Source organism: Coregonus clupeaformis, chromosome 35 (genome assembly GCF_020615455.1).
Source record: "Coregonus clupeaformis isolate EN_2021a chromosome 35, ASM2061545v1, whole genome shotgun sequence".
Classification (NCBI taxonomy): Eukaryota; Metazoa; Chordata; class Actinopteri; order Salmoniformes; family Salmonidae; genus Coregonus; species Coregonus clupeaformis.
This window is the reverse complement of record NC_059226.1, coordinates 7,531,947-7,558,172: the sequence shown is the minus strand read 5'-3', so window position 1 is coordinate 7,558,172 and position 26,226 is coordinate 7,531,947. Positions and strand designations below refer to the sequence as shown.

The 26,226-nt window shown below is 42.6% G+C and overlaps 1 protein-coding gene and 4 non-coding genes across 5 annotated transcripts; all 5 read right to left on the bottom strand.

The window, feature by feature from the left end:
* Window positions 1–22,887: 22,887 nt before the first annotated feature.
* On the bottom strand, window positions 22,888–26,216 carry LOC121550604 (40S ribosomal protein S11). Its single transcript, XM_041862932.1, has 5 exons — window positions 26,114–26,216; window positions 25,115–25,255; window positions 23,959–24,034; window positions 23,535–23,664; window positions 22,888–23,106 (listed from the first exon to the last, which is right to left on the bottom strand). Exons 1-5 carry the CDS (start codon window positions 26,126–26,128, stop codon window positions 22,983–22,985), a joined length of 486 nt encoding a protein of 161 aa, XP_041718866.1. The 5' UTR covers window positions 26,129–26,216; the 3' UTR covers window positions 22,888–22,982.
* Window positions 23,250–23,333, bottom strand: LOC121552011. The gene has a single exon (XR_005997145.1). It is a non-coding gene; the product is annotated as a small nucleolar RNA SNORD35 (small nucleolar RNA).
* LOC121552010 lies at window positions 23,771–23,854 on the bottom strand. The gene has a single exon (XR_005997144.1). It is a non-coding gene; the product is annotated as a small nucleolar RNA SNORD35 (small nucleolar RNA).
* Window positions 24,883–24,964, bottom strand: LOC121552013. The gene has a single exon (XR_005997147.1). It is a non-coding gene; the product is annotated as a small nucleolar RNA SNORD35 (small nucleolar RNA).
* On the bottom strand, window positions 25,351–25,434 carry LOC121552012. Its single transcript, XR_005997146.1, has one exon. It is a non-coding gene; the product is annotated as a small nucleolar RNA SNORD35 (small nucleolar RNA).
* Window positions 26,217–26,226: the final 10 nt, after the last annotated feature.

Sequence of the window (26,226 nt, the reverse complement as noted above, 5' to 3'; positions counted from 1 at the left end):
CAGAAAAATCTGTACAGTTATGTGACCAAAACCAATCATGGCCAGGACGCATTACAACCAAAACCTTACTCTTATATTTGCATCCTCACTGAGAGAAAACAAGTCTTAGTGAGAACCAAACTGAGAAAATGAATCATTTGTTTTAGATGAGTCTCTCACCATTAGCACAGTCCTGTCCATGTGTGTGTGTGTGTGTGTGTGTGTCTGTGTGAGCTGGGATGAGGGAGTGGAATAACAGGCTAAATTGTGAGTAGGATGTGAGCACCCAACTCTGACCTCCCTCCCCACTGCTTCCTCTTCCAACTCCCTGGGTGGGACTCCCCCCAGGCTGCTAGAAATCACACATATCTACTGTTCTCATGACCATTGTCTTCAATTACGCTAGCCATGCATTCTCTCTCTCTCTCTCTCTCTCTCTGCCTGACTAGTGTTTCTCTAGTTAGTAGTCTTAGGGACTGGGACTGAGAGATAACATTTATTGCCTGGCTGGCTGGAGTAGCAGGGAGGGAAATCTGTCAGTTTGTTTCAGTTGGGTTCCTGCCATGGGATATATTAATCTGCTGTTTTTAAGCAGGAAATGAAAAGTAATCCTTAAAACACGTCAAAAGGGTGAAACAGTTAATGAATCCTCTGTCATAACAATAACACTGTGGTATGTCCCTGTTTTCTTTTATAACCTTCCCTTAATATGATCAAAGTGACTGAGGATTCGAGAGAGATCAGGCCTTGGTAAGAATTAAATAGTGCATTCGGAAAAATAACAAATCATGAATAAATGCATAATAAATTACGAAAAAGATGTCAGTATAGTTCAGGAACGTTGTGTGACATTTTCTGGCTCATACGTGTCACTGAATTTGACATAGCTCATGTTGTCATATCACATCATAAAGCATTCTGCATCACACACAATATGTTGACAATACATTTGGATGAGTACACGTTTCCATGCAACAAGAGCAGCATTGAAAAGGACACATGGCTTGAATTTGCATCAGTGGATTGTTTGCCCGTGGCTTAAAACAGCTTTAATCTTTATGAAGAAGAGGCGGCTTCTATCTGATGCAGCTCTATCTCTATAGTCTCAACCCCCCAGGAAGCGTGTGCACCAGCGCAAGCAGGGAAAGTTTACACTGCAGCTGAATAGATCAGTGTTTACGTTGGGGCCACCTCAGTAGGAAGCAGTGCAGCAGCAGTGGTGGGCTCGACTCCCTGTGTCATTAAATGAGTCACGTTTTCCATTTAATAAATACAAAGCAAACAGTTTGATTCCGTTGTTATTGACAGAGCACAGGATGTGACTCTGCTCTAGAAGACATCAGAGAGTTGTTCTGATCTATTGAAATTCCAAAGGAATGTTATAATGGTTCATTATAATCACATTGACCTAGAATCCACAAAGAGGTTTATCAAGTTAACACTATCTAGATAGAATAACATGAAAAGTCACGTTTTTCTATGACTGGCTATGATGTGGGTTAGTATGTATGGAAAATATATACTAGTTCTGTAGTTTCCAGGGGAAAAGTGTGTTGGACCTCAGCTGCTGGTTGAGAATACATGAGGCCAAAGTGCTGATAACAGGATGGAGGTTTGCTTTCAAGCAGGTTTCCTCCCATAAAGCACACACTCATCACTTTTACTGCTGGGACTGAGAGTCAGTGTAAAAAGTTGTCCTCTCGCTTTAAAATGAGCATAACTGAATGCTGGATCAGATCCAATACAGCCATTTTTATCTCAATATCAAAATCATTTTTGGGTAACAATTAAGTACCTTACTGTGATTTTTAATTGAAAACATGGTCAAAAGGAAACAAAATCGCAATTTCTCAAGCAATAATTTTGCTATGACATTCTGGGACTGGTGTGAGTGTGGAGGGGAAAACTGAAAACTAGCTGTTATTGGCAGAGAGGGTTGGAACTCTCTTTCTTATTGGTCTATTAACTAATTTACCGCCTGGGGATGCCACCAGGCAGGCCAAAACTCCATCCTACCAAAACAGGCTGAAATTTCAGGCGGTCTTTTCAAACAGCTCTTACACTAAAAGGGCATTATCATCATTTTCACAATTTCACAGTATTATTCCAACCTCATATTGTGGAAATATATATAAAACACAAGAAAACAAATGTTCAACTGCACTGGGCCTTTAAAGCTATTTGGGAAACGTTTCTGCATAGTGCGTAATGTATCTCCGTAACTCTATGATGATTGCCTCAAATCAGTTTATTTGGTGCCAAACTCTAATATACTCTCTTCTTTGTATACACTTTCTATAATTTTCCAATAGCAGAAAAGAAAGAGATGGAAATGTGTTAGCTCCCTGTCCCCTTGGTCATTAAAATACCCAGAAACCCCTCATTATGCTTGCTTTGAATTGATGTGGTTTCAGAGATGCTATCTGTCTTCAGATAACAGGAGATACTGTGTGTTTTAACATAGTACAGAATGGGTGACTTGTTTGCGCTTTTGAGATTTTCAGTCATCTATTTCAAGCCTGTCACACCATAGACTGATGAGAGATATGTTCTTCTGGCAACAAATACAGTAATATTACACAGAGGCACAAGGTTTATCTGTTGCTGTCACTCTTCTGCCTCCCTTTAGAATTACTTAACAGACAAACACGCTCATGAAACCCCCCTCTCTCTCAGTTAGTGCCTGATCACAGCTCTCATTCCCAGCATGCAGGGGATGTCACGGACTGCTGCCTCACTGCCACTGCAAACATCAGACCTGACATGGTGGTCAGCTGCAAACTCTCACACTTTTTGTACCTCGTTACCATGGGAACTCAGTTAGCTTCAAGTTCCTTGGCGTACATATCACCGACAAACTGGAATGGTCCACCCACGCAGACAGTGTGGTGAAGAAGGTGCAACAGAGCCTCTTCAACCTCAGGAGGCTGAAGAAATTTCAGCTTGGCACCTAAAACCCTCACAAACTTTTACAGATGCACAATTGAGAGCATCCTGTCGGGCTGTATCACCGCCTGGTACAGCAACTGCACCGCCCGCAACCGCAGGGCTCTCCAGAGGGTGGTGCGGTCTGCCGAACGCAAACTACCTGCCCTCCAAGACACCTACAGCAACCGATGTCACAGGAAGGCCAAAAAGATCATCAAGGACATCAACCATCCGAGCCACTGCCTGTTCACCCCATTATCGTCCAGAAGGCGAGGTCAGTACAGGTGCATCAAAGCTGGGACCGAGAGAAAGAAAAACTGCTTCTATCTCAAGGCCATCAGACTGTTAAATAGCCATCACTAGCACATTAGAGGCTGCTGCTGCCTATTGAAATGGAACACTAGTCACTTTAATAATGTTTACATATCTTGCACTACTCATCTCATATGTATATACTGTATTCTATTCTATAATATTAGACTGTATCTTAGTCCATGCCGCTCTGTCATTGCTTGTCCATATATCCAAGATAGCGTAGCAATGCGGTCGTGTTTTTTTCTGTGTCCTTGTGTAAATAGCCAGTTGTTTTAGTTTTTTGTCTATATTTCTCAATTTTACTTTTCATTCTTTAACTAAATATACTTTCCTGCAACCCGCCTCACCTAACGTGGAAAGGATTCTATTATTTCTTTATAACTTTTATCAAGAACCTTAAGCTGAAACTAGTCTAGCTGCAACCAAATGGCTACTTGCTATTAGCCACTGTTAGCATCTTCACCATTGTCCGTGGCCTGCACTACCCACCAGCCAGCTCTAGCTCTAGCCTTGACAATTTGTCGGCCAGTCTGCACAGCGTGCTATCGACCCAGAGCATATCGAATTTCGTGCCGGAATCACTGGACCCTAGCGCCGGATCATCGCAACCAGCTAGCTGCAACCAAATGGCTGTTATCGTTGGCTAATTACCTTTGCCCCTTAGCAAGCACCAGTTAGCCTTGAGCTAGCCTCGAGCCAGGCCCATCTCCCGGCTATCTACCTCTCTGTCAACCGGACGGGACCTCCTAGTGTTGACACGGAGCCCCGCCGATCCAACACGACTAGTTTGCAGACGAAATCGTCTGATGTGGTTTCAACAGGCTTCCCGTTACGACGTCGACCACGAAGATCCATCTGCTAGACCCGGCCTGCTAGCACATGCAAGCCGGGCCTCTTGCTCGCCAGTGCTGTAGCAGCCCCCGAATTACCTCCAAACTCTCCTATTGCTGTTCACCGGACCTTATGATAACTCAGCTATTCAGCTGATGCCTGCTGGACTGTTCCTTTATACGGTACCACATCCTGTTTATGTTTAGCCTCAGCCCAAACTTTGTCGCCATTACCAGCTGTTGTCTTAGCTCTCTCGAATAACACCTGTGATTGCTTTATGCCTCTCTCCCATGTCAATATGCCCTGCTTATTGCTGTTTTGGTTATTTCTTATTGTACTATTTCACTGTAAAGCCCCCAGCCCAGCTCAACCTGCCTTAGACAGCTCCTTTGTCCCACCCCCCATACACGCGGAGACCGACTCAATCAGTGCCTCCAGTGATGCTATCTCTTTCATCGTTACCCAATGCTTAGGTTTACCTCCACTGTACTCATATCTTTCCATATCCTTGTCTGTACATAATGCCCAGAATCTATTCTACAACGCCCGGAAATCTGCCCCTTTTTTTCTCTGTACCCAACGCACTAGAAGACCAGTTCTTAAAGCTTTTAGCCGTATCCTTATTCTACTCCTCCTCTGTTCCTCTGGTGATGTAGAGGTTAACCCGGGCCCTGTAGCTCCCAGTATCACTCCTACTCCCCAGGCGTTATCATTTGTTAACTTCTGTAACCGTAAAAGCCTTGGTTTCTTGCACGTTAACATCCGAAGCCTCCTCCCTAAGTTTGTTCCCAGTCAAAACTGTTCGCTGCCCCAGTCAAAACTGTTCGCTGCTCTGGCACCCCAATGGTGGAACAAGCTCCCTCACGACGCCAGGACAGCGGAGTCACTCACCACCTTCCGGAGACATTTGAAACCCCACCTCTTTAAGGAATACCTGGGATAGGATAAAGTAATCCTTCTACCCCCCCCTTACCCCAACCCCCCCAAAAAAAAATACAATAAATAAAATAAAATAAAGATAAAAAAAAGACTAAAAACTTTAAATTATAAAATAAAAATAAAAACAAATTAAGGTAAAAAATATACCAAAAAAAATAACATTGTAAAGTGGTTATCCCACTGGCTATAAGGTGAATGCACCTATTTGTAAGTCGCTCTGGATAAGAGCATCTGCTAAATGACGTAAATGTAAATGTAAATGTTATTCACTGCGTTAGCACACTCCACCAACCCTGATGTTCTAGCAGTGTCTGAATCCTGGCTTAGGAAGGCCACCAATGTCCATCCCCAACTACAACATTTTCCGTCTCGATAGAACTGACAAAGGGGGTGAGGTTGCAATCTACTATAGAGATAGCCTGCAGAGCTCTATTATACTATCCAGGTCTGTGCCCAAACAGTTTGAGCTTCTACTTCTAAAAATCCACCTTTCCAGAAATAAGTTTCTCACTGTTGGCGCTTGCTACAGACCCCCCTCAGCCCCGAGCTGTGCCCTGGACACCATATGTGAACTGATTGCCTCCCAACTATCCTCAGAGTTCGTACTGCTTGGTGACCTAAACTGGGATATGCTTAACACCCCGGCCAACCTAAAATCTAAACTAGATGCCTTCAATCTCACAAAAATTATCAACGAACCTACCAGGTACAACCCAAAATCTGTAAACATGGGCACCCTCATAGATATCATCCTGACAAATGTACCCTCTAAATACACCTCCGCTGTCTTCAACCAGGAACTCAGCGATCACTGCCTTATTGCCTGTGTCCGTAATGGGTCCGCGGTCAAATGACCACCCCTGATCACTGTCAAACGCTCCCTAAAACACTTTAGCAAGCAGGCCTTTCTAATTGACCTGGCTCGGGTATCCTGGATGGTTATTGACCTCATTCCGTCAGTAGAGGATGCCTGGTTGTTCTTTAAAAGTGCTTTCCTCTCAATCTTAAAAAAGCATGCCCCATTAAAAAAAATCAGAACTAAGAACAGATATAGCCCCTGGTTCTCCTCAGACATGACTGCCCTTGACCAGCACAAAAACATCCTGTGGCGTACTGCATTAGCATCGAACAGCCCACACGATATGTAACTTTTCAGGGAAGTCAGGAACCAATATACAAAATCAGTTAGGAAAGCAAAGGCTAGCTTTTTCAAACAGAAATTTGCATCCTGTAGCACTAACTCCAAAAAGTTCTGGGACACTGTAAAGTCCATGGAGAATAAGAGCACCTCCTCCCAACTGCCCACTGCACTGAGGCTAGGAAACACTGTCACCACCGATAAATCTACAATAATCGAGAATTTCAACAAGCATTTTGCTACGGCTGGCCATGCTTTCCACCTGGCTACCACTACCTCGGCCACCAGCTCTGCACCCTCCGCTGCAACTTGCACATGATCCCCCCCGCTTCTCTGGGCTAGACAATCTGGACCCTTTCTTTCTAAAATTAGCCACCGAAATTGTCGCAACCCTATTACTAGCCTGTTCAACCTCTCTTTCGTAACGTCTGAGAATCCCAGAGATTGGAAAGCTGCCGCGGTCATCCCCCTCTTCAAAGGGGGTGACACTCTAGATCCAAACTGTTACAGACCTATATCCATCCTGCCCTGCCTTTCGAAAGTTTTTGAAAGCCAAGTTAACAAACAGATCATCGACCATTTCGAATCCCACCGTACCTTCTCCGCTATGTAATCCGGTTTCCGAGCTGGTCATGGGTGCACCTCAGCCACGCTCAAGGTCCTAAACGATATTATAACCGCGATCGATAAAAGACAGTACTGCGCAGCCGTCTTCATCGACCTGGCCAAGGCTTTCGACTCTGTCAACCACCGCATTCTTATTGGCAGACTAAATAGCCTTGGTTTCTCAAATGACTGCCTAACCTGGTTCACCAATTACTACTAGAGTTCAATGTGTCAAATCGGAGGGCCTGTTGTCTGGACCTCTGGCAGTCTCTATGGGGGTGCCACAGGGTTCAATTCCCGGGCCGACTCTATTCTCTTTGTATATCAATGATGTTGCTCTTGCTGCTGGTGACTGTCACGATCGTCGTAAGAAGCGGACCAAGGCGCAGCGTGATAGGCGTACATCTTTATTTACGTCCACAACACGAACAAAACAACAAACCAAATGATACGTGAAGTCCTAGGTTAATACACCAAAACAAACCTTACGGAACAAGATCCCACAAATGACAGTGCCAAACAGGCTGCCTAAGTATGGTCCCCAATCAGAGACAACAAGCAACAGCTGCCTCTGATTGGGAACCACCCTGGCCAACATAGAAATACATGAACTAGAACAAAACATAGAAAATAACACATAGAAAATCCACACCCTGGCTCAACATATAAGAGTCCCCAGAGCCAGGGCGTGACAGTGACGCTCGGATCCACCTCTATGCGGACGACACCATTTTGTATACATCTGGCCCTTCATTGGACACTGTGTTAACAAAACTCCAAACGAGCTTCAACGCCATACAACACTCCTTCCATAGCCTCCAACTGCTCTTAAACACTAGTAAAACTTAATGCATGCTCTTCAACCGAACGCTACTTGCACCCGCCCACCCGACTAGAATCACTACTCTCGGCGGGTCTGACCTAGAGTATGTGGACAACTACAAATACCTAGGTGTCTGGTTAGACTGTAAACTCTCCTTCCAGACTCACATTAAGCATCTCCAATCAAAAGTTAGATCTAGAATCGGCTTCCTATTTCGCAACAAAGCCTCCTTCACTCATGCTGCCAAACATGCCCTCGTAAAACTGACTATCCTACCGATCCTTGACTTCGGCGATGTCATTTACAAAATAGCCTCCAACACTCTACTCAGCAAATTGGATGTAGTCTATCACAGTGTCACCAAAGCCCCATATACTACCCACCATTGTGACCTGTACGCTCTTGTTGGCTGGCCCTCACTACATATTCGTCGACAAACCCACTGGCTCCAGGTCATCTATAAATCACTGCTAGGCAAATCCCCGTCTTATCTTAGCTCACTGGTCACCATAGCAACACCCACCCGTAGTCTGCACTCCAGCAGGTATATCTCACTGGTCATCCCCAAAGCCAACACCTCCTTTGGCCGCCATTCCTTCCAGTTCTCTGCTGCCAATGACTGGAACGAACTGCAAAAATCTCTGAAGGTGGAGACTCTTATCTCCCTCGCTAACTTCAGGCATCAGTTGTCAGAGCAGCTTACCGATCACCTGTACACAGCCCATCTGTAATTAGTCCATCCAACTACTTCATTCCCATATTGTTCTTTATTTTGCTAATTTGCACCCCAGTATCTCTATTTGCACATCATCTTTTGCACATCTATCATTTCAGTGTTAATTCGAAATTGTAACTATTTTGCACTATGGCCTATTTATTGCCTTACCTCCATAATTTACTACATTCACACACACTGTATATATATTTTCTGTTGTATTTTTGACTTTATGTTTTGTTTACCCCATATGTAACTCTGTGTTGTTGTATTTATCGCACTGCTTTGCTTTAACTTGGCCAGGTCGCAGTTGTAAATGATAACTTATTCTCAACTGGCTTACCTGGTTAAATAAAGGTTAAATAAATAAATAAATTCCATTCCTCACTAGTTTTGTGTGTATTGGGTATATGTTGTGAAATTGTTAGATATTACTTGTTAGATATTACTGCACTGTCGGAGCTAGAAGCACAAGCATTTCGCTACACCCACTATAACATCTGCTAAACACGTGTATGTGACAAATACAATTTTATTTTATTTTATTTGAACTGCAAATCAATCTGTTTTTTAACCCACCTACACCACAGTCCCCACTCATTGTGCTAGTATACATATCTGTAGAGTCATGTAAAACCTGGGAAGTCTTATTAAATGCTGAGCTGCAGCAGATTCCTGACCCTACCACAGTAGAGCCAGGATACAGTGTTCTCATTGAGCCTGGTCTGAAACAAGGTTCAATAGAAAGCCCTTTTTTTCCCCTTTTCTCGGTCACATGATTATTTTGTCACTATGACGGGATCACAACCGGAAGGTTCTCAGAGAGCACTTGGTTGTGCGCTCACCATTTGATCTCTATTGTTCGCTCTTTCCCTCTACAATTTGCTGAAGGAACAAGATACAGTTTCTTTCTCCTCTCCATAGAAAGTACCTCATTTATGGAACTCCCTTGAAATGGGACTTTTTGCCTCTTTGTACACTTCAGTTTCATCAATTGAGTTTGTTGAAAGACTCTCATAGATAGATTCAACTGGGCACACACTGGTTGAATCAACGTTGCTTCCGCGTCATTTCAATGAAATTACATTGAACCAACGTGGAATAGACGTTGAATGGTGGGACTGCTCATAAAGAACCAAACCTAATCATATGTTTTATTCATGTTTATAAAGGCGGATGGTTAAAACATTATATTCAGTGATTATATTTGTTGGGAGTCTTGTTTGAAGGATTATCTTTTTTGTAAATGAGAACAGTGCAATTGATGGACTACTGATCATAGGAGAGCAGTGAGAATGGGGACATTGGGTCAGTCACTATCTGATAGAGATATGCTGGGGTCAGCATGGCGTCTTCTCATTAACATATTGTACTGATTGTATCTGGCCTACATATGACCATTTGTTTTGGCATCTTGAGAAAATGTCCTGGGTACTGGCATATCTTACTGTCATGGTAATGACACTGTATGTATTGTGTGCATTTTATTAAAAGGCTATCAGTCAGTTGTTTCCATCTAAATTATATTTCGGTAAGAATACACCGAGATCATCTTGGAGCTAGCCCTTTGTCTTCTTGGGGGAACATTATTGTTATGTGGTTACTCTCTGCTATTCTTTCGGTCTCTCCTTTGTTTGGTTGCACTGTATTTACACTATATTTGCCTTGTGTAACACATCAGGAAAAAAAGAGAGAACAAACTACCATATCCACCCACTTTATCTAGCATCACAGCCTGGTCTTAGACTAGACATAACATAGTACATGTAAATCCGAAACACTCAAATTAGTAGGATATGTTACGTTTGGTTTGGTTACATAAGACAAATGGTTACTTAAGGCAAAAACAAAAGTAGGGTGGTTGGGCGTATAACACGAATGTCAAACAACCCAAAGGTTGCGAGTGTGAATCCCATCATGGACAATGTCTAGCAACCCAAAAGTTGCAAGTTCGAATCTCATCACGGGCAACTTTAGTTAATTAGCAGCTTTTCAACTACTTACTACTTTTTAGTTACTTTGCAACTATTTAGCATGTTTGCTAACCCTTCCCCTAACCTTAACCCTTTTTAGCTAACCCTTCCCCTAACCGTAACCTTAACCCTTTAACCTCTCCTAAACTTAACCCTAATCTTAACCATAACCCCTAACTCCTAGTCTAGCTGGAATCCGTAACATATCATACATTTTGCAAATTCGTAACATATTGTACATTTTGCCAATTTGTAACATATTGTACTAAATGGACTGTCTCGGATTTCGTAAAGAATAATACTAAATACTCTGAGACCAGGTTGAGCATCAGCAAAAACCTAATTACAAACAATCCCAAGTATCTACACTGACACCCAAAGTTGTAATTCAACAGATTCCACTAAAAGCATAGTCATTGGTAGCTGACCTCAAATACCAGCAGCAGCAGGAGCAGCAGTATCTAGACTAGCTGTGTGCTGTGATATGAAACGAGATACACTGCTGAGGCAAGATGGAGAGATTGGGCCTCTGTGCTGATTACTGCCAGGTTCCCAGGGTCTTGTCTCTCTCTGGGGAGAGACCTGATCACAGCTTGGGTCTCCCCACTGTCATTACTGCCAATTGAGTGCCACAATAGGTCAGGGAGATGAGATAACATTGTGGGTGAAGAGCAGCAGGTGAGAAGCTCAACAGGGCATTATTAGGTATCCGGGTCCCAGGGTGTAGCATTGCCGCTGGCCTCAGGGGTTCAGACTCACCATCTGCCACAGAGAATTCCTCCTGCTCAGAGCTCAAGCCAAGGGCCAATTCAACAGGGAAACATTATTTTAGTGTTGTTTTGGCTTTGGTTTGTATCGTTTCTTTGTCTCTTTTTGTTAGAATAAATAGATGAATGATAATTAATATGCTTTCAAAAAGTGATATCTATAGTAGTGTCTGTTTATTAGAGCCTTAGTGGCAGACTACATCCTAAGGAAAAACAGCTTTGTAGTATTTCAGATGTATTCTATCTAGGCTATAGTCATAGGAGCTGACCTGTAGAACACAATGCATGAACAATGAAAATGGAACCTGTCCTTCTGCTAGTCAGATACAGTGAGGGAAAAAAAGTATTTGATCCCCTGCTGATTTTGTACGTTTGCCCACTGACAAAGACATCATCAGTCTATAATTTTAATGGTAGGTTTATTTGAACAGTGAGAGACAGAATAACAACAAAATAATCCAGAAAAACGCATGTCAAAAATGTTATAAATTGATTTGCATTTTAATGAGGGAAATAAGTATTTGACCCCTCTGCAAAACATGACGTAGTACTTGGTGGCAAAACCCTTGTTGGCAATCACAGAGGTCAGACGTTTCTTGTAGTTGGCCACCAGGTTTGCACACATCTCAGGAGGGATTTTGTCCCACTCCTCTTTGCAGATCTTCTCCAAGTCATTAAGGTTTTGAGGCTGATGTTTGGCAACTCGAACCTTCAGCTCCCTCCACAGATGTTCTATGGGATTAAGGTCTGGAGACTGGCTAGGCCACTCCAGGACCTTAATGAGCTTCTTCTTGAGCCACTCCTTTGTTGCCTTGGCCGTGTGTTTTGGGTCATTGTCATGCTGGAATACCCATCCACGACCCATTTTCCATGCCCTGGCTGAGGGAAGGAGGTTCTCACCCAAGATTTGACGGTACATGGCCCCGTCCATCGTCCCTTTGATGCGGTGAAGTTGTCCTGTCCCCTTAGCAGAAAAACACCCCCAAAGCATAATGTTTCCACCTCCATGTTTGACGATGGGGATGGTGTTCTTGGGGTCATACATTTTACATTTTAGTCATTTAGCAGATGCTCTTATCCAGAGCGACTTACAGGAGCAATTAGGGTTAAGTGCCTTGCTCAAGGGCACATCGACAGATTTTTGTATATGTGCTTTCTTGAGCAGGGGGACCTTGCGGGCGCTGCAGGATTTCAGTCCTTCACGGCGTAGTGTGCTACCAATTGTTTTCTTGGTGACTATGGTCCCAGCTGCCTTGAGATCATTGACAAGATCCTCCCGTGTAGTTCTGGGCTGATTCCTCACTGTTCTCATGATCATTGCAACTCCACAAGGTGAGATCTTGCATGGAGCCCCAGGCCGAGGGAGATTGACAGTTATTTTGTGTTTCTTCCATTTGTGAATAATCGCACCAACTGTTGTCACCTTCTCACCAAGCTGCTTGGCGATGGTCTTGTAGCCCATTCCAGCCTTGTGTAGGTCTACAATCTTGTCCCTGACATCCTTGGAGAGCTCTTTGGTCTTGGCCATGGTGGAGAGTTTGGAATCTGATTGATTGATTGCTTCTGTGGACAGGTGTCTTTTATACAGGTAACAAACTGAGATTAGGAGCACTTCCTTTAAGAGTGTGCTCCTAATCTCAGCTCGTTACCTGTATAAAAGACACCTGGGAGCCAGCAATCTTTCTGATTGAGAGGGGGTCAAATACTTATTTCCCTCATTAAAATGCAAATCACTTTATAACATTTTTGACATGCGTTTTTCTGGATTATTTTGTTGTTATTCTGTCTCTCACTGTTCAAGTAAACCTACCATTAAAATTATAGACTGATCATTTCTTTGTCAGTGGGCAAACGTACAAAATCAGCAGGGGATCAAATACTTTTTTCCCTCACTGTATGTGGCCCACATTATATGGGTTTTCAGATTCTCAGATGTACTGTCTCCAGTAGATTTACAGAACCATCAGTCACTGAGAGCACACCCCAGGGATGCTCTGATGAAAGCCATGTTGGATGGTTCACACACATGACCCCAGTGTGCTGGGTACACCCTGTACCTTGACCTCTGACCCCAGCGCCTGTTTGATCTTAAACCCTGGTGTAAAATCAGAGGTGCCCATCACACCCACACATGCCAGCCATCCATCCGTTCTGACAGGCAGACACGGCAGAACCTGGGAATATTGAATTAGGACCTGCTGCTTTGACTGGAAAGCAGGAGCCAGTGGTTAAGAGGAGGAGGCTGGCCCCATGCCCCATCTCTGACCAGCCAGCTTCAAGAGCAGCTGGTAACAGCTGTCAGCGTTCACTGACAGACCAGGTGATGTATCTCACTGCTGAAAACAAACTTGTACGTTTGTTTTGAGAGTAAATGCACCAAATTTGAAGTACCTGCATTTTCATTTGCATTGATTTATAATTAAACCTTCAACATTGAATAAGGAAATCAAACTTTGATAAGATTATGCTCACTTAAAATCATAAACAAAATTCAGAGATTGATTTATGGTATGGATTTCACATGTTGATGAAATGAGACAAGGGTAAGCCCCATCTGCAAAATCCATTAAAATCAGTTAAGGAATCGACCTCACACTTCTAAATGCACTGCTGTTGTTGGTCCCAGACACCTCAAGCCATGACCAGCACCTCTGACCTAGGCCTCATATATTCTGACATGCTGACACTTTCAGCACATCAACTACATTCACTGGCACAAAACATCTTCCACAAAAGAGGCTTTTAAGGGTGTAATATACACAATAGAATGCATATGGGTGCCTGTTTGTCTGTTATTCTATTGACACCCTTGTCTTTCAACAGGAAGTTGTTGGACACAAATATAGTTTATTTGATCCAGGGACAGTGGATATCCTTGTGCGCATCTGAAGGACTGATACATTGTCCAGATGTGGTGTGTGACCCGGCGCTGACCCACATTGCCCCAGAAGACTGCCCGAGACGGGAAATGTACTCCCCTTTGAGAAACAGAAAAGCGTGCAGCTAGACATCAGCAAAGCCAATAATTGCTCATTTCGTAAAATCTCAAGAGAATGATAACAAACATCAACAAAGACAAGAAAAAAACTGCAACACATGAGTAGAAATGTTTCTGTATGATTACATACACATGTTGATAGTCCTCTACAACAACTCTTAACATAACATTCACATAATCATACATAAGCCACCAGTGCATCATAGTAAGACAATATCCTCTTCCTACGTACAACCTCAGAGTGCAGTACCTTGACAGCTCTGTGTTGGTAACCCCAGTAGAGCAGATGACCCGGCCCCCGCCCCACCCCCAGAGGGCAGGGGGCCATCTGAGGGGCTGCTGATGCCCAGCCAGGGTCCAGGGTCCACTACGTTACAGTATACAACCCTGCTCTGCTCCCATCTGCTCAAGTCATCAGGCCTCCTCCACTGCTGCTGGAAAAGATTTTGTGTGCTTCTTGCTGACATGTTAAAATAAACCTAGATGAGGGCCCAGTGCAGCACCGTGACCCCTCCTGTCCTGCCCCCTGCCCAGACCCCTTCTGGGACACCATAAGGCCTGTGTTTTTCTTTCAGACATTACCCTTACTGAGATGACCCTCTGAACTAACATCCCTGCTGCTGAATAGACAGTAAGAAAGCCTGTGTGCTCAATGACACAGGGTAAACATGTAAACATGCTCAATGACACAGGGTAAACATGTAAACATGCAAGGTACTGGACTGTTAAGTGGTGGACAGTAAATGTTTTAGAGAGGAAATTAAACCAGGCAGTGATCTGCTGTGGGCTGTAGTGCCATCCCACTGGGAACAAACTGGTTGAATCAACAATGTTTCCACGTTATTTCAACAACAAAAATAAATGTGATGACATTGAATCAATGGGGAAAACTGATTGGATTTGCAAAAAGTCATTAATGCAAAGGAATTTCAGGGATTTCTGCATTTTTTCAACTATTTTCTTTCCCCCAAATCCAATGGCACGGTTCAAATCCTTGTTGATTTCACGTTGAATTTGCGTTCGCTGACAACTCAATCAAATGTAAATCAAAACTAGATGTTGAAATGATGTCTCTGCCCAGTGGGATGCCACAGTTTAGAGCAGCTCTCTCTCTCCACCCTGGCTGTCTAATCTGAACCTGCTGGGGCAGCATGGGCCCAGGTCACATGCCTGTAATTGATGGTCCATTCACTTCTAACCCTCTCAGTAGTACTTAGATGCACCTTTTGGGACTTTCTCCAGCTGGAAAGTGTTGAGCTCTTTAGCAGAGAAATTAGATGGGCAGGGACAGGTTTTCCCTGGACCCTCTGTCAACCGTATCCTCACCTGGAGAAATAGCTACATTCTCCATCAGGATGTTACATGGAAATGATCCCCACTCCATCAGGATGTTACATGGAAATGATCCCCACTCCATCAGGATGTTACGTGGAAATGATCCCCACTCCATCAGGATGTTACATGGAAATGATCCCCACTCCATCAGGATGTTACATGGAAATGATCCCCACTCCATCAGGATGTTACATGGAAATGATCCCCACTCCATCAGGATGTTACATGGAAATGATGCAGATGTTGGTTTAGTGAAGACTTACAGCCACATCACTCACAGCTCAAAAAGTAGCAAATCTCATGAGTCAGGTTACCTAACTAATGATACAGTGAAGATTGAGACATGGAAGAAATACAAATTAGATGATATTGTATAGAGAGCAAATCATCTAGAGAGTTTGGCATCTTATTTGAAGCTATAAAAAAGATTTAAAACTTACAAGAAGAATCATTCAGTCCCATTCTACCCACCGAAAACAGCTAAACAGTTTCTGACTGAGAAGGAACCAAGAGACGAGAACAATATAGAATATCTGCATCTTCTTCCTGTCTTTCTGCTTTGTTAACATTTATTTTAGAGTTACATTTAATTATATGGATCCCCCAGTGTGTCATTGGTATTGAACTAACAGCTGCGGCAGGTGTGAGCACAATGATGCACGTATCAAGATGGACTAACAATGAGGTATACTCCATAACAGACTTTAACTGCCATGTAATAAATGAAACAGATATGCTTTGAACTGCTGCAAGTGGTTGCTTCTCAAGTTGTTACATAAGTTAATATTTCCTTGTTTGATGGCATTGTTGTGTGCACCTAGGATAGTGAAATCAGTCACTGGAGTTCCCCCTGTTTGCCAATGGTTTGGTCAGAAAACCTGCAATGCAAAGTTAATGTACACAAAATCAGAAATGGGTAACTTCCCACTGGGCACATACTGGTTGAATCACAGTTGTTTCCACTTAATTTCAATGAAATTACATTGAACCAACGTGGAATAGACGTTGAATTGACATCTGTGCACAGTGGGTTACCATGGTTATATGTATTTTTATTCACTACAGAAAATACATCTGGATTTATTAAAGAGATTTTATTTAAACGCCTTATAAAGACGATATCATAAAATTTTCACGTATTCTTTCGCAAAACGCATTGCAAAGGTCAACGGCTCAATCTATTTTATGAGGACAGGACAGTGGTGACACTGTGTTCCACACCTTAAAAACCTCCACATCCTTTGATCTCCTGTAATTAATGAACCCATCCTCATCAGACTGAGTCCTGTGTTTATGATTAATAATAAAACCATCTCTATAGTCTCTTTAGTTCCAGAATCCTCCATCCTCCACAGAAAACTATAGGGGCTGATTACCTTACTTGCAATTGATTGCCTTAGCAAAACAACTTACTATTTGTCAGTGAAATACAGTGAGCTCCAATTTGAGGGTATTGTCATCCATATCAGGTGAACCGTTTAGAAATTACAGCACTTTTTGGAGTCACTTTTATTTTAAATAAGAAGAGAATATGTTTCTAAACACTTATACATTCATGTGGATGCTACCCTGATTACGGTTAATCCTGAATGAATCGTGAAAAATTATGAGTGAGAAAGTTACAGAGGCATAAATATCATACCCCCCAAAAAATGCTAACCTACCCTGTTATTGGTAATGGTGAGAGGTTAGCATGTCTTGGGGGTTTGATCTTTGTGCTTGTAACTTTCTCACTCATCATTATTCACGATTCATTCAGGATTATCCGTAATCATGGTAGCATCCAGAAACATATTCTATTCTTATTTACAATAAAAGTGTCTCCAAAATGATACAATACATTAATTACCATTCATTTCTATTGGGCACAAAATAATCTGAAACACAACCAAAACTAACTGCAAATGCATCCAACAAGTTTGTATTGTCACAAGCTTGAATAAGTCATTTCGTGCTAGGAATATGGGACAAAATACTATACTTTTAACTACTTTAATACAAATATAAGTGAATTTGTCATAATACTTTTGGTTCCCATAAAGTGCAGTAATTTCTACACGGTTCACCCAATATGGATGAAAATACCATCAAATTAAAGCTGACAGTGTGCATTTTAACCTCATAGTCATTGTATCATTTCAAATCCAAAGTGCTGGAGTACAGAGCCAAAACAACAACAAAATGTCACACTGTCCAAATACTTTTGGACCTCACTGTAAGTGACGCGGCAAGGTTAAGAGTATCATTAAAGAGAACAAATCCAGATGGACACTATGACTGCTCACTAAACAAACTCACTAAATGATGATTCATCTCTCTTGCCTCCTCTCAGTGTGGATTCATGAGCAGCCTGACCATTGAGGGGTCATGGTCAGCTCTCTCTCTCCTCTCCCTTGGGTGTCTGCATGTGAGAGATGCTATGGTCAACAGAGCACCCCTGGGGCCTATCCTAATCCCATCACACAGTCCCCTCTGTCTATGGAGGCCTATGGAGTGATCCCTGACGACCCCATCGTTGGAGACAAGCCTTGCTGATGAAGTAATGCAGTTGGCCCTGTAGTTGTTTGTTTAATCCAGTATTTAGAATGATTTCCATTGAAATGATGTGTCGTAATCTTGGGAGTTGATAGAAACTCTACCCTGTTAGACATGATTCATTTATTTATTTCTGTGTTACTACCTTTCTTGAGAAGCTGTATTGTTTGCCATGATTCTGCAGTGATAAGGAGTCAGACAACAGTCTGGTAGAAGGTTTAGGGCTGGATTCAATCCGTATCGCTGAAGTATCATGGAAGATCCGCTTTCAAATTAAAGCTAATTTAAGATTGAGCCGACCTTGGCAGCGTTTACCGTGAATGCAGTCTCCTGGAACGCGGGAACATTGCCTTTAAATTTCAATCAAGCTATAACACGGATCTTCCTCGATACGGATTGAATCTAGCCCTTCATCTGTGATTAGGTCAAATGGGAGGTGAGTATTAGCAGAGTGGCTAAGGCTCAGGGATTCTGTGGGACTGCAACCTTCCTATGAATGCTGTCACTTATGGGTCTGGCTTCATCAGTGTGTCTACAATGTGAGAACATGCCCCACTCAGCCCCCTACCATGGCTGGACTCACTTACATCAGCAACATGGGCCTTCCACGTCACCACCATATGGTCCACATTCACATAGGCACTGGGAAAGAAGCACCCTCAGCATCATTATGTAAATGCTGATGCCAAGGCCTTGGTTGACCCAGGCAGCAAAGTAGACAGAAGCCCAGCCTGAGGGAGGGGCTGAGGGGCTCTCTCTCTCATTCCCATGCAGAGACACTGAGGGGTTGGCTGTCAGAATCAAGGCCACATGATAATGCCTCAGCTGATGCACGGCAGGCCATTTAGTATGTGTTGCATTTGTTTGGGTATGTTTTTTTCTGGATCTCAGACGCCATTGGGCATACAGGCCTATAGCAAAACACCTATGAAACAATGGAACAAGATGTAAAACAAGCCAATACTAGAATGAGTCCAACCAAGGACTTGTATACATGATTTTATGTTTGGGTTCAAATGTCTATGGTCTCGTGCGAGAAATACTATCTTGTGCATCATTCAGACCAACCAAAATTAGGGCACATTAAAAAAAGAATAAAATCTCACATTGCCAGTTCGAAAGGGAAAGCCCCACTGGTATTTGGCAGTTGAAACATTTGAATATTTGATTTCTAAAAGCATTTATTTTGTATTCCACATTGATATGTTTCTTTGTATTCACATTGGGAGTTTCAGTAGCATGTCACAACTCAAAGCAGACCTCTCCCATGACTTGCGAGTACTTCGAGTCTATGCTATGTGGACCATGGGTGACTTCATATTCAACTTGCCTCAAACAGCCTCAGCTGTTTGCCGTGTTGTACGACACACTAAATGTGAATTAATTAAAGGACTGATAAAAATGAATTAATGTTACTACTTTGTCTGACATTACAGATTACTTAAATAAAATTACATCTGAGAATCATTGTTTACTGTTATGGTACTAATAACAATACTTTTTATCCTCTTTATACACCGTATTTGCTTCCATTCCTAAGGTGGAAGCCAGCGTGCTGATATTACCTCAAATCTCATCAGTACATTTTGTTTTGATTTTAAAATAGGTGTTTGTCGCCCTCTGTTGGTTAAGCATAGGACAAGCCCACACGCTTTGAGTCTTGACGTGGATTTAGTTATCCACTAGGGGTCACTATTGTGCATCCCTCTTTGACTTGAGACCAATGATGTGTAGAGTATATAAATAAATATACACTGAGTGTACAAAACATTGAGTGTACAAAACATGCTCTTTCCATCACATAGACTGACCAGGTGAATCCAGGTGAAAGCTATGATCCCTTATTGATGTCACTTGTTAAATCCACTACAATCAGGGGAGGAGACAAGTTAAAGAAGGATTTTTAAGCATTGAGGCAATTGAGACATGGATTATATAAGTGTGCCATTCAGAGGGTGAATGGGCAAGACTAAAGATTTAAGTGCCTTTGAACAGGGTATGGTAGTAGGTGCCAGGCGCACTGGATTGTGTCAAGAACTGCAATGCTGCTGGGGTTTTTTACGCTCAACAGTTTCCCTGTGTATCAAGAATGGTCCACCACCCAAAGGTCATCCAGCCAACTTGACACAACTGTGGAAAGCATTGGAGCCAACATGGGCCAGTTTCCCTCTGGAACGCTTTCGACACCTTGTAGCGTCCATGCCCCGACGAATTGAGAATATTCTGAGGGGAGGGTGTAACTCAATATTAAGGTGTTCTTAATGTTTTGTACAGTCAGTGTAGGCTATATATACTGAACAAAAATATAAACGCAACATGCAACAATTTCAACGATTTTACTGAGTTACAGTTCAAATAAGGAAATCAGTCAATTGAAATAAATTCAGTAGGCCCTAATCTTTGGATTTCATGACTGGACAGGGGCGCAGCCATTGGTGGGCCTGGGAGGGCATAGGCCCACCCACTGGGGAGCCAGGCCCAGCAAATCAGAATGAGGGCTTTATTACAGATAGAAATACTCCTCAGTTTCATCAGCTGTTCGGGTGGCTGGTCTCAGATGATCCCACAGGTGAAGGAGCCGGATGTGGATGTCCTGGGCTGCGAGGCCGGTTGAACGTACTGCCAAATTCTCTAAAACGACATTGGATGCAGCTTATGGTAGAGAAATTAACATTCAATTCTCTGGCAACAGCTCTGGTGGACATTCCTGCAGTCAGCATGCCAATTGCACACCTTTTATTGTCCCCAGTACAAGGTGCACCTGTATAATGACCATGCTGTTGAATCAGCTTCTTGATATGCCACACCTGTCAGGTGGATGGATTATTTTGGCAAAGGAGAAATGCTCACTAACAGGGATGTAAATTAATCAGTGCACAACATTTTAGACACGCTTTTTGTGCGTATGGAACATTTCTGGGATCATTTATTTCAGCTCATGAAACATGGGACCAACACTTTACATGTTAAGTTTCTATTTTTGTTCAGTATACATGAGTTTAACCTCTACTAAGCTACCATGTGGAATTGTTTAAAGATGGTCATCCCATGGATCATTTGATTTGGAATTTTAGGACCCCTTTAGGTATAAACAAAAAAAAAAGGATAAAATATTGAATTTGTCCTTTACTATAGCCCATAGAAATGCATTGACTAACACATTCATAAATGGCTAAAAAGACTGTCAAAAAACAAATCATAAGGAATAAAGTTAAATGTCTGTCCTGTATCTAGGAGATATAAGAAAGCTCAGGAAATATTGTTGTTTGTTGGCACAAAACTACCTCCATACTTCCATTAATTTGTATAGGTTACCTTCAAACGAGTCCCGTGACACTTGGGGGTTCGCTGGTCTCCCATTTCTACAGTGGTGTCATATTAGTTTGTAGCCCAAACGATTCTGAAGCTACAGACAGAAGTTGGCACATCAGCTTTACCGACTTCAGACGAGTCCCGTGGTGGTTGTAGAACAAAACCAGTGTTCGTGAGAGTCCCATCTTTCCATAGAGTAGTCCTATTAGTTTGTAGGAGAAAAACGATTTTCGGGATGTCTCATGGAATGACAAACACCTCTGTAGCTCGGCCACCTTCCACCGCAGATGCGAAGGCGGACATAGACGGATGCAGTGGATTTGAGACGCAGCCATGCAACAACAAAAAAAGAACATCTCCCTAGTTTAAATTGACAGAGTTTGATGGGGATTTTTTGTTTGTTTTGTTACTTAGACTCTTTAATTGCTGAGACTGTTCACTTTATTTTAATAGCCAAAAATGCAAAATGCTCAATACAGAATTATGTTCCAAAGAAAATAGTAAATATAAGAGACATTGTGTATAATGTATATTTTTTCCAATTCCATCCAACTTCATGTGCTGGTTGTAAAGCCTAATACAGGCAAATTCAAATCTGGACCTCGAAGCCAGTTCCACTGCTGATGTTTATTCTTCCCCTCAAATCAAGGTCGGATTTACAAAGACGGTGGATAAATGAAGATGTCTCCCCCATAGACATCAATGCAATAGCAGCTGGCTCTTGTCTACTTAGTTCATTGAACCAGAAACCCCCCCACAAAAAACAGCGAGTCTCGCTTCCTCTTCAGTCTCAATGACTTAGACCTGGGACACCAAGTGGGCGCAATTAATTATCAGGTAAAACAGAAAACCAGCAATACTCTGCACCTGCAGCCTCAGATTTGAATACGTCCAGCTTTGATTATCAGATCCCATTACAATAAAACTAAAGTAGGCCTAAGTATAACTTGATCTAGGGTACATTCATGCCAATTCTGTTGCAAAACGTTCTGCAACAGAAGCCGTTTACTCCAAACAGAAAACGTTTTGCAACTAAAGCTAGTTTATTGGACAGATTGTTTCATTCCTAGAGTGAACGTTTCATTGCAAACCCCTCATTGCAAAACGTTTTGCAACAGAAACAGTTCACTCTAGGTACAAAACAGAAATAAACTGGGAGGACCTACCAGAATTTTTCCAATATAAACTAGTTTATTGCAAAATGTGTTGGGCGTAAATGTTTCCACTGCAAAACATTTTCGCAATACTGACTAATGAATATACCGAAAGGAAAAATAAATGCCAGCACACTTGTCTTGTTGACGGTCCACAATTTAATGGATATTGTCTACAATTACATTTATCTAAGAACCTATACATTTGTGGAAAAGCAATGCTGGAGTTCCATTTCTACTCCAAGGAAAAAAAATCTGCCTTTAAAATTGATGGGCAAACAGTCCTGTGGTTCAAGATACCGATTTCACTTTCACAAGGCTACAGGAACACAATATTTTCTGAAAATTATGGCTGAGCCAATGGTTTTTGAATGAGAGTCATCAGTTGATGGATGGACAACAGACTTGTCTGGCAGAACGAACAATAAATCAGCCTCAGCCATTACACAAATCGCTCCTTTTCAGTTAATTGGCAAAGGTTCCCCATTGAAATTGTACAAACATAAGTATTTAACAAAAGACAGGCCAGAAGACCAAGATACAGAACATTTTCTTTATTTCAGTTACTACAGAGCAGGTCAGCCTAGAAAGGAAGCCTTCCTGTCAATTGGTCTCATCTCCTGCACATCCTAGATTAGAACTTCTGGAACTGCTTCTTGGCTCCAGCGGCCTTTGTGACCTTGAGGACGTTGAACCTCACGGTCTTGCTGAGGGGTCTGCACTCTCCGACGGTAACAATGTCTCCGACCGAGACGTCTCTGCAGAGAAATGGAGGGCATTATTGGAGCATAATCCTGAAGTGACCAAGGCACTGCTGTTCTAGGTATGACAACGTCAAGATAATCCAAGGGAAATTGAGAAACCTGGAAACCACTGTGCCATCTCATGTGATAGGTAGGTTCAAACTGCATCAGCGTTGCCATTAGGCAGTGTCGTCAGAGCCACATGGGCTTGGAAGACCATCGTGAGAAAAACATCATTTGCAGCCAACATCAAATCTGATTTAATGGAACTTCAACTGTAGTGCAACAGTGAGTTACAGCCATCCTTGCAATAGGAAAGGCACTAGCTAGGCATGATCAGCCCATTATTGGATACAGCCTGGCGAGCAATTTAATCTGGAGAAAAAACATGTGTAAGGAAGAGAGGTTGAAAAGGCTCAATAGCATGACAGGGATCATCTTACCTGAAGGCAGGTGAGAGATGGACAGACATGTTCTTGTGCCTCTTCTCAAATCGGTTGTATTTGCGGATGTAATGCAGGTAGTCACGTCTGATGACGATGGTCCTCTGCATCTTCATCTTGGTCACCACGCCTGAAAAGGCAGAATCAGGTCAATGTGTGGTCAATCTTAGAATACATCTAAGCACTGATCTAGGGATAGGAGTAGACCGTTGAATAGGGTGAGCAAGGGGGTTTGGGTCATTGCATCAGTAATGCCATAAGGCGTTGTCGTCATAACCAGAAGGCTTGGAAGACCATCGTGAGAAAAAACATCATTTGCAGTTCAGTGAGAAAACAGTTGGTAATAAAGGGCTCTAAATGCCAAAGCTGACCGTTTTACATCCAAACCAAAAACAATGAACAGCAAGTCAATTTAAACACTAACCGGAGAGGATACGACCACGGATGGAGACATTTCCAGTGAAGGGGCATTTCTTGTCAATGTAAGTGCCATCAATAGCCTGTTGAAACAACATATGTTAGGTTCTCTGCAACTCCTTCCAAAACTCTCAAACCTGGGTAAAAATAAACTATTACTGAACAAAAATATAAAGGCAACATTCAACAATTTCAACGATTTTACCGAGTTAGTTCATATAAGGAAATCAGTCAATTGAAATAAAATCATTAGGCCCCAATCTTTGGATTTCACAACTGGAAAGGGGTGCAGCCATGGGTGGGCATAGGCCCACCCACTGGGGAGCCAGACCCAGCCAATTAGAAAGTTTTACCCCACAAAAGGGCTTTAGACAGAAATACTCAGTTTCATCAGCTGTTGGGGTGACTGGTCTCAGATGATCCCGCAGGTGCAGAAGCTGGATGTGGAGGCCCTGGGCTGGTGTGGTTACACGTGTTCTGCGGTTGTGAGGCCGGTTGGACACACTGCCAAATTGTCTAAAACGACGTTGGAGGTGGCTTATGGTAGAGAAATGAACACTCAATTCTGGCAACAGCTCTGGTGGACATTCCTGCTGTCAGCATGCCAATTACACGCTCCCGCAAAACTTGAGACATCCGTGGCATTGTGTTGTGTGACAAAACTGCACATTTTAGAGTGCCCTTTATTGTACCCAGCACAAGGGGCACCTGTGTAATGATCATGCTGTTTCATCAGCTTCTTGATATGCCATAGGTGGATGGATTATCTTGGCAAAGGAAAAATCCTCACTAACAGGGATGTAAACACATTTGTGCATTTTAGAGAAATAAGCTTTTTGTGCATATGGAACATTTCTGGGATCTTTAATTTCAGCGCATGAAACATGTTGCATCTATATTTTTGTTCACTATATATGCCAAAAGCCCTCTTATAACTGCATCAGTGTTGCCATTAGGCAGTGTCGTCAGAGCCTCAGGCTTGGAAGACCATCGTGAGAAAAACATCATTTGCAGCTTGCAAAGAGCAGTTAACCATACAAGCTAATTGACTACTAGACAAGGCTGGTGTCATGTATTCCAAAGACAATTCAACAAATTCATCATACTGCCCATAAGGAGCACAAATGTAGTTTTTGGATAGTTTAGGTCGTTGGGTAAGTTACCTCTCTTGGGGTTTTGAAGCCTAGCCCAACGCTCTTGTGGTAGCGTGGGAGCTTCTCCTTGGCCACCTTGCCACCTTCACCAACCAGAACACGCTTCTTGTTCTGGAAGATGGTCGGCTGCTTCTGATAAGCCCTCTCGGTCTGTGGGGAAAATACATAACCAGGTCAAAAAAATGTATCTATGCAGGGACTAATCCGTCGCTCCATCATGGATCTGAAAAGACCCATCTTCAAGTTACACTGCATCAGTGTTGCCATTAGGCAGTGTCGTCAGAGCCTCATAGGCTAGGAAGACCATCGTGAGAAAAACATCATTTGCAGGTAAATCAATGTGCGTTTTGAAATAGACCTGACTACTGTGCATTCATGTTTACAAAATATTGTACGTTCATGAACAGATAAGCAGTAGATCTGAAAGGATGCACTAGCAAGATTTACAATTTATGAAGCTGGCCATAATGAAAGTTCAGAAAAGTTATATCTGGCTGCAATCAAAAGTAAAGCAACATAACTAGGTAACTAAAACAATATCCATAACATTTGGAATATTAAAGTTGAGAAAGTAGACACCGCAGGTTCGACAGTTGAGTTTAGCCAACGAAAGGGTGATCCGTCTAGGTAGCCAGCCAAGTTAGTGTAAAAAACTAACCGAGCTTCTCGTGCATACATGTATCTAGCAATGACATGTTTAAGCTATCAACTCTGCCATAAGTCAGTAAACTTCGATTTTCAACTCAGATGAAGCATACGCAAAATGCTGTAAAGGCCTAGTTAGCAAACTTCCTAGCTGGATCTCCGACAATGCGCTCCACAGCACAGGGCCGGGAACGCGATAGTCGAAGTTGATCATACAATTAAGGGCCCGGTCTACTTTGAGATACTTCAATCGCGTGTTCTTCGCTTAACTAACGCTATTTATTGTACACTACGATGCCATGGCGTTTATTTTTCAGTCAAAAAAAGCACAATCATTTCGCCACGCTGTTTTGCTGAACGTACTTGTGCGTCCGCCATCTTTGCCAGCCGAGTCGTAAAGAGAACTAAGCATGCGCGCGACGGACAGAAGTCAGAGAGGACAGGATATGACGTTTAAGAAAGGGCAAGGCAGAAGC

Bases quoted from the DNA above. Each gene is read 5' to 3' on its own strand.
- LOC121550604 (XM_041862932.1), bottom strand. The intron at 24,035-25,114 runs GTAACTTACCCA...TTGTTTCAACAG, and splicing joins GCTTCAAAACCCCAAGAGAG to GCTATTGATGGCACTTACAT. The intron at 23,107-23,534 runs GTAAGATGATCC...ATTTCTCTGCAG, and splicing joins CATCTCTCACCTGCCTTCAG to AGACGTCTCGGTCGGAGACA.